An 8,541-nucleotide genomic window follows, 5' to 3' on the forward strand; every position below is an offset into this window, starting at 1 on the left:
AATCAGCTTTATCAAACATACACAAAGTCCAGTTACAGAGATATAATACAGATATGGCACATGTTGGGAATTAATCCACACAGGGAAAGAACATTCTTTGGTGCACTTTGTATATCATACTGAGGTATAACAGTAACTCATCAAAGGAATACTTAAACTTGTTCAACAACAGATGATTGGAATTAATTTAGAGCAAACTCTTTTTTTGCCTTTTACACTCATCTTAAATCATACATTTGTACATTATATGCTGAGGTTAAAAGTGCAAACCTATAAGTAACGTTATGGTTTTCAGTAACAAGGCACAATCCTGTTTATGCAGGCAATATTCAACCTTACATGTTTTAGACTTTACATACAGTTAAAAATGAACACAGCAGTGCAACAAACATTCAAAATGATATAAATTATACTTAAGATTATAATTCCATCCTGTCTTTTGTCATGTTCAACTAAGAATGTAAATTTATTATAAAATCCAGTGTGCTGACAAGGACATTATTCTCACTTAAGGCAACTTTGTTCATCCAGTGCATACTGCATTGTGAAAGACTGGAAATTCAGATCAAGTAAACTCACTTGTCATGTTGTAAGGCTGTGATGTGATATCCTGGCATTGTATACTGAGTATTTCGTCAATTAGTCTGGAAACTCTCAGTTCATTTTCAATTTCCATGGGGCTTTATCAACAAGCGCAGACCAAAATGCCTTTGGACGCAATTAGATAGATCGGCAGCCAATCAGAACAACAAAAGGTGACCTACAACCAATCAAAGCAAAGAAATTACATCGCTGAGTGACTCATGCAAGTTGGGCCTGTGTTTCATTCGTTTTAAAATAGAATTATTTTTTTTAAAAAGGTCGCCTGGGTCTCAATTACAGCTAAAAGTACACTAAAATGTGTGTTCTGAAAACATTTTAGGCAAAAAATAGGTAACAGTAACCAAACATGGATTTGATCAGCGCTGACATTTTTATCAGAGTTTTGTGAGCCTGATGAGGAGGACGGCAGTTACATTAGTAACTGTGGTGCTCCTATGGAAATCCTCTGACAGGAACTGGCTGGCTGGAAATCTGTCTGAATGAGAGAGACCAGACATACCTGCCAGAGCAAATTAAACATGAGCTTGGCAGATTTGTCTGGTTTCCAGACTACAGATGTGCAGTAAAGCGTCAGAATTGCAATAAGCAATAAGTAGTGGCAAGACCACTGGTTCTCCTTAAGGAGCTCTTTGGTGCATACTCCAGCCCCCTTTTGAGCTTCCTTCTCTGGGCAGTTTAATCTCATCCTCTGCTTCTGTTTCATGGCTGGCAAGAGCCACATAAGGCTGGTGCCCCCATGGAAAGCCCTGAAGACCCTTTCTTAGGTAGAGGGGGAGGGAATCACAGCTAAATGTAATGTCCTTGAAGGCATGGAGGAGAAATATCCCCAAAATGATGGTAAGGAATCCACTGATTGTTCCCACTACTCCATCAATGGTCATCCTCAGCCATTCCTTGAAGAGAATGGCTGAGCAGGTCATGACAGAGGTGGTAAAGAAGACGTAGTAGATGGGAGTGACTATGGAGGTGTTGAAGATGTCGAGGGCTTTGTTCAGGTAGCTGATTTGGACGCTGATGCAGATTGCCAGGCAGATGACTAAGGACCAGAACAGGGGATCCTTCAGCACTGCTGTCCCAGCAAACAGCTCCTTAATGCCAATGCCCAGGCCCTTGACACAAGAGACAGACAGGGAGCCAATCACAGAGCAGATCAGGATGTAGACCAGCACATTCTTCTGTCCAAACCGTGGAGCCACAGCAAAGATAAGAACCAGGCTGCTCCCAACAACGCACACAGCAAACACAATGAAACCTAGTGGGGGCATTCAAGAATGAGTTAGTACCCTGAAAAAAAATCAATCTAAACCTTTTCTGGGATTCACTTTCCACACTGTGGTTAATGAGATCACATGATGATGAAATGCTGGTCTTACCTGGGTCTCTGAGCTTATCAGCCATGGCACTGAGTGAGGCAACCTCTTCTTCCTGCGGGGCATGGATCACCATCACTGTGGAGCCCAAGACACATAGCAAGCAACCAATCTTCCCATGCACATTCAGCCTCTCGTTCAGAAAGTAAGAGGAGAGGACGGCACTGAAAGGAAAAACAAATGACGCAGTCTCAGAGTTAGCACAAATTTTGCTGCTACACATTCAAAGTCTGGTGATATTGACTCAATATAAACTACCAGCTAGAGCTCATTCATCGTAATGAAGGAACATGTCACCCAGTACAACAATGTGGCTCAATAATGTGTTTTTAATAGTTTTTGGACAACAATGGAGGTCTACAACACAGATGAATGACTTACATCAGGTATTGGCTATACAAAGACAGTAGTTGTTAGTTGGATCAATTCATTGTTGGTTTCAGTAGTTTCCAGGGATTTATTGCAGATAAGTAAAATGAACATATTCTTAAGTACTGAGAAAGCTGGGATAACTGTATCAGAAAATATGCAAATTGGACTCAAGAAAACAACAATTACCTTACGAGTACACTCAGAGCTCCAAGGGGAGTCACTAGTGTGGCCGGGGCAAATGCATATGCAGCGAAGTTGGCGGCCTCACCAGTTCCCACTAGAATATAAACATGACCATCAGTGTTCATAGCTGGTGCAGCTTGTTGATCAATTATTCTCACCCAACCCACATGTGCAAATGTGCTCTTCGGAGGAATGTGCACATCAAAGATATGGTGTGGGTGCTGCATCAACTGCAACGTCACCAGCAGGAATACCAAACCCACAAGAGCCTCATTTCCACTTGTTTTTCAAACAAAGACCACAATGTTTCCGGGCATGGCTGGTGAGGAGTGTCACCCAGGGGAAAAACAGCTGACCATGTCACCCATTTTACAGAATTAAGTCTGTAATTCATACACTTACTTGAAATGAGTCCTGCCCACCACAGCCATTCCTTCAGGTAAGCATACCCCCCTTGACCTGTGACATACAGAAAACAAAGCTGAAGTAGATGCGGTAGTAACAGTTGCAGCTTCCTCATTTAAAATAATTCCTTACTTCTTTTACGTTGGATGGACATGAGCTTCTTTAATCAAAAACGCACTTACCAAAACTTCCGGTACTGACATCTCCTGCTGTATTATTCTAATATTCATGTGTGTCCGTCAAGACATACTTTCCTTTCCAGTGATAAACTCAGTACATTCACTCAAATACTTGTACTTTACTTGAGTATTTCCATTTGATGTTACTTTATAGTCATACTCCACTACACTTCAGAAGAAGTACTCAGATCGTTTACTTAGGTAAAATAAGATATTTAGCATTAGTACAAATACTGCACAGTCCTGATTTTGAATGCAAGTCCTGCATTCAAAATCAGTTAAATAAATTAAAAGTTAAGTATCTAAGTATTAGGATCAATCTGCACTTAAAGTAAATAAATTATAAATAACTTATAATCAATGATGCATTATTGTGTAATATAATATAATAGAATTGTCTTTATTGTCATTGTACCAGTACAACGAATATATATCATATATCATAATGTATTAGTTGGTTTATAGTTTGTATCAAAAAGTTTTAAAAAAAAACATGTACAATAGTTTACTCCAAGTAGTGGAGTAGCATAATTTAAATACGCAAGTAAACCGCAAGTATCTCCTTCAAGTGTTTCCTTGAGTTTAATGAAGGCTACTTAATTCAATTCAATGTTATTTACAGTGCCAAAGTTATCTCAGGACACTTGACAGACTAGGTATAGACCCCACTCTATGACTTATTTATGATTTACATAGACCCACCAGTGAAATAAATGAACTAACGCCGACTACTTGGCACTTAACTTAAGGTTCTGAGTATTTCTTCCACCACTGACTGGCCTTTTATATAAAGTTTACTTTCGTTTCTCATCAAACGTACAGTACCTGCTCGCATTGAACCCTTGCTGGCCAATCGCAGCAGGCCTTTCTTCTTCAGGATGAAACTGGCACCGATAAAAGCGCTGGAGCTCACAGCCAGAGACAGACCGATGTAGAAGTCCAAGCGGTTCACTTCCATCTGAACGAACGGGTGACACACAACCACGTTTCTACCTCTGTGCTTATCACTGAATAACTAAACTTCTATGAGGAACGAAGCAACAGGCAACTCATGTTTGACATCACATGATAGGCGGACTCTCTCTACTGCGACGGTGTGTTGAAACGAGCTTCCTAGACCGCTAGAGATGTCAATAAATTAATAACTTAACGACGTATATAACTAAATTCTGATTAAGTTGAGTTTAAAGTATTTAACAGCCGCTTAAACTCAACAAACTTACAGTTTAGGAAAATGTTCCGTTGTCAGGCCAACCCCATTCGTCGTAGCATCAGGAAGTGGAGCAGCCGATTGGTTGGCCCTGGCCGTCACCGCGGTACTTCCGGGGGGAGGAGGCCGTCTTGCAGCCGTGTCACTGCGGTCACTGTATGATGATACTACAGCTGATCCTATTCTCAAACTGTATCATAACATCTACCCTACTAATGCATACATATACAAATGTTCTGACACTGTAAAAAATATAGAGAAAGTATCATCTATTTATTTTATGTCCATTTTGTGTCACCTATGGAAAGATGATCCTATTATGTTTTTGCTTTTGATTAATTTAATCTGGAAATTAACAACACTGAATGTGTGAAAAGAAAAATAAACATATTACAGATTAGTCTTTTCATTTATTTATTTATTTCTATTTTATTGTTTACGTGTTTTTTACCTTGTCATCTGTTAATTTCATTGTTTTTATTATTAATTGTTCATTTCTACTGATCAAAGTAGAGAAAGTATCATCCATTTATTTTTTAAGTGTCCATTTTGTATCACCTTTGGAAAGAGTTGGCAAATGTTCTTTTTGCTACAACAACAGTTAGGTATCACGTTGATGAGACAATTATTATTTTTGTCTCCTTCTCTCACAATAATACATTGAACATAATTAATCTCTTCATATTACGAGGAAAATTACATTTACATAAAGTCAAAATGTCCAAGGAACCCCTTCATTCCCACATTCACACATACGGGCAATTAAGAGTAATCATTTCTATCCACAACAATGAACATTTCTGGCTTGTGAGACAATAAAAGAACTATCCTACATATTCCCATACATTTCTGTGAAAAAGGGGTTGCTTCCCTGATGCATCCCCATGCAAACACCCACGGCCTTCTTTTGTAAACAATTGCTGCATGACTATTCAGAAATATGAAGACATATGACCTGCAAAAGTAAATAAAACCGAGAACTTCGACAGAACGTTACGAAGAGAGCCCTTGCAATCTGATTGGTTGTTGGCGTTCGTGGCACACTATGCGACGTTTTGATTGGATGAGGGAGAGAAGAGAAACCGGAAGAAGAGCTAACCTTGACAAGCGAGCAAAACTCGTGTGCTGCTGTTTCGAGGGGAGCAATAAGCTTAATTTAATCGATACAATTAGTTTGGACTACTCTAAGCTCTTTCGGTATTGTCCGATAGTAACTGCGTTTCTCCTCTTATATGTTTATATGCGAAAACTCAATATTTTATGTAGCTAACGTTAAATAAATAGTTAGCACTCACCAAATCATTCAGTTGCAGCAGTCCCTGGATTAAACATCGTTTGATGTCTCCATGTGGGCATCGCCTGCTATCTGAGGATGAGGAGCCCTTTTCTGTTTTTCACCAGAAGCTGTAAGGCTGTGCACAGACTGCAACAAAGTCCGGTTTTCTCCCCACTTTCAGCTCCATCGAGACCTCCGAGGACAGCTGTGTTGAGATACACGAGCACCCATTTGTGCAAAGACGACAGGAGTTACTACATCACCACCCCCATCTTCTATGTCAATGCTTCGCCTCATTTAGGGCACTTGTATACAGCTGTGATTGCTGACTGCTTACACAGATACAAGACACTCCAGGGCTTCAACTCAAAGTTTGCAACAGGTAAATTCCCCACTGACCATATTTTTTGTTACAGCATTGACACATCTCTAGATTATAGCATTCTTAAAGTGAATATGGTCTTCCCTCATTGTTTATTTAATATATTTGTGTGTATGTAGCACAGTATGTCACCTTGGGTTCTAGGAAATTTAGATGCAGACTTTTCTCAAATTACATAGACATAAAATGGCTGTCTTCAACTTTTTTTAGGCCAAGGACCCCTTAGCTGAAAGAGAGATTCATCAAATAATAATGATACATCCCATTATCTTGCATTTCAGGCACAGACGAACATGGCTTGAAAATCCAACAAATTGCTGAAGCTGCAGGAAAAGATCCCCTGACCTTCTGCACTGACGTGTCTGATAGATTCAAACATGTCTTCAACAGCTGCGACATCTCATACACAGACTTCATAAGAACCACTGAGCAGACACACGTTCAGGCAGTGAAGCATTTCTGGACGGTGCTTTGGAACAAAGGGCTCATCTACAAAGGGAGATATGAAGGCTGGTACTCAACTCAAGATGAAAGCTTCCTCACAGCGTTGCAGGTGGGCAGTGCTCTGGACTCATCAGGGAAGGAGATCAAGGTATCGCTAGAGAGTGGCCACAAGGTAAGTTGAGCAAAATTGGGATGATAGCATGTGATTTTAGTGGAGATGAACCACTGCACTTTGAAAAGGAGCACTCCAATGATGTAATAATAATAATTTCCATAAATGTGGAGCTATTCCTTTTAAGCAGATATCAAATCACACCTCCACAGCTTGCGCAATTTTACTCCATCAACATAACTTTAATCAAATCACTATTTTGCAGGTGGAGTGGATGAAAGAGGAGAACTACATGTTCCGTCTTTCTGCGTTTCGGACTCAGCTTCTCGACTGGCTCAGGGGAAACCCCACGGCCGTACAGCCTGAGCCTTTCTACCAGACTGTCCTCCAGTGGCTGCAGGAGGACCTTCCTGACCTCTCAGTCTCCCGTCAGAGAAGCCGCCTTCGATGGGGCATTCCAGTCCCGGACGATGCTGAACAGACCATATACGTGTGGCTAGATGCTCTGGTGAACTACCTCACAGTAGCTGGCTATCCAGAGAAACACGACCAATGGTGGAACGTGGCCCACCACATTGTCGGAAAGGACATCTTAAAATTTCATGCCGTCTACTGGCCAGCTTTTCTTCTCGGGGCTGGACTGCCGCTGCCACAGACAATATATGTGCACTCTCACTGGACAGTAGGAGGAAAGAAGATGTCTAAAAGTTTGGGTAATGTGGTGGACCCTCTTGAACGCTCACAGATGTTCACAACTGATGGCATGAGGTACTTTCTTCTGCGTCAGGGTGTCCCAGACTCAGACTGTGATTACACAGACAACAAAGTTATGAAGCTGCTCAACGCAGAGCTCGCCGACTCACTCGGAGGTCTGCTGAACCGCTGCACAGCCCCAGCGCTTAACCCAGCTCAGATCTACCCCTCTTTCTGCTCTCAGTCCTTCCCAAGCGAACAGGGAGGCAGGGCAGTGGTTGAAGACTACCGCATGTTGGATGCAGTGAAAAACCTCCCTGATGTGGTGGAGCAGCACTATGAGAGCATGCATGTATACAAAGCTCTGGAGGCAATCACTGCCTGTGTGAGGCAGACCAACGGGTTTGTTCAACGCCATGCACCTTGGAAGCTGGATAGGAGGGACAGAAAAGACCAGCGCTGGCTAGACACCATCATCCATGTCTCCCTTGAATGTCTGAGGATTTATGGGACACTCCTCCAGCCAATTGTACCGGGGATTTCTAACAAGCTGCTTTCCAGACTCGGGGTGCAACCATGCGAGAGGAGCTGGGCAGATGTGAACTTCCTGCCAAGATATCAAGGAATGGACTGTCCCTTTGAAGGGAGAGCACTAGGATCAGACTCTGGAGTGCTTTTTAGTCGCTTGGAAAGTCAGAATACAGATAAACAAAAACCAAAAAACACAAAAAAGTCAGAAAAAATGAAATGAGGAATTGTGTTGTTCCCTGTTTTAACCAATAAAGAAATAAAACTCTTGTGGCTGTTTTCACTCAATCTTCTCAAGAGTGGGAGGTGTAGCGACTGTGCTTCATTGACATCTTCCTCACGGTTAGTTGAGCTGTTGAATGTCAGGGCGTGAGAACTTGTAACTTTAATGATTTTGTTAGTGACTTAGGTGATATCACTTGTTAAGCACATTTTGACTTGTCAAATCAAGGAAAGTAGAGTTAATATGGTTAATGATGGCTTTAAGTACTTCAGTGAGCCAAGACAGTGATTGAGCACGCACAGTACCCAGACTCTGAAACTCCATGGAATGCATCCATTATTCATTTCACCAGTGCGTTTTTTCTACAGCATCGCTGCACCCAACATCAACCTGAACATTTAGTTTTTCCTGTTAATACCTTTTCAATTTGTTGTTTGAAATTAATGAAGGGGCATTTTGTTTTCTAATTATACAGTACATGCATAGTTTAAATACCACTGTAACACGAAGGATATGTTGCTGTAAAAATAGATGAACAGTAATGGTGTGATTTGGGGAAAC

At 41.2% G+C, this 8,541-nt stretch overlaps 2 protein-coding genes across 3 annotated transcripts; one reads left to right on the plus strand and one right to left on the minus strand.

The window, feature by feature from the left end:
- Position 1: 1 nt before the first annotated feature.
- LOC310947835 (magnesium transporter NIPA2) lies at positions 2-4,401 on the minus strand. Of its 2 annotated transcripts, XM_083914797.1 has the most exons (6): positions 4,328-4,401; positions 3,938-4,063; positions 2,931-2,987; positions 2,532-2,622; positions 1,977-2,137; positions 2-1,855 (listed from the first exon to the last, which is right to left on the minus strand). In XM_083914797.1, exons 2-6 carry the CDS (start codon positions 3,945-3,947, stop codon positions 1,221-1,223), a joined length of 954 nt encoding a protein of 317 aa, XP_083770923.1. In that variant the 5' UTR covers positions 3,948-4,063; positions 4,328-4,401; the 3' UTR covers positions 2-1,220. The 2 variants fall into 2 exon arrangements, with proteins under 2 accessions (XP_083770923.1, XP_083770922.1); XM_083914796.1 differs by lacking the exon at positions 4,328-4,401 and having other exon boundaries at positions 3,938-4,296.
- A 1,089-nt stretch (positions 4,402-5,490) lies between these two features.
- mars2 (methionyl-tRNA synthetase 2, mitochondrial) lies at positions 5,491-7,980 on the plus strand (the record flags this gene model as incomplete). The annotated part of the gene is made up of 3 exons (XM_083914940.1): positions 5,491-5,980; positions 6,262-6,596; positions 6,802-7,980. The coding sequence occupies exons 1-3, from the start codon at positions 5,695-5,697 to the stop codon at positions 7,978-7,980; spliced, it is 1,800 nt and encodes a 599-aa protein (XP_083771066.1). The 5' UTR covers positions 5,491-5,694.
- Between the last annotated feature and the right edge of the window lie 561 nt (positions 7,981-8,541).

The sequence above is a fragment of the Echiichthys vipera genome, assembly GCF_963691815.1.
Source record: "Echiichthys vipera genome assembly, chromosome: 6".
Taxonomy (NCBI): domain Eukaryota; kingdom Metazoa; phylum Chordata; class Actinopteri; order Perciformes; family Trachinidae; genus Echiichthys; species Echiichthys vipera.

Coding starts and splice junctions, on each gene's coding strand:
- LOC310947835 (XM_083914796.1), bottom strand. CDS start 4,070: ATGGAAGTGAACCGCTTGGACTTCTACATCGGTCTGTCTCTGGCTGTG. Junction 2,138..2,531: donor GCTCTGAGTGTACTCGTAAG/GTAATTGTTGTT, acceptor TTTTCCTTTCAG/TGCCGTCCTCTCCTCTTACT. Junction 1,856..1,976: donor TGATAAGCTCAGAGACCCAG/GTAAGACCAGCA, acceptor TGCCCCCACTAG/GTTTCATTGTGTTTGCTGTG.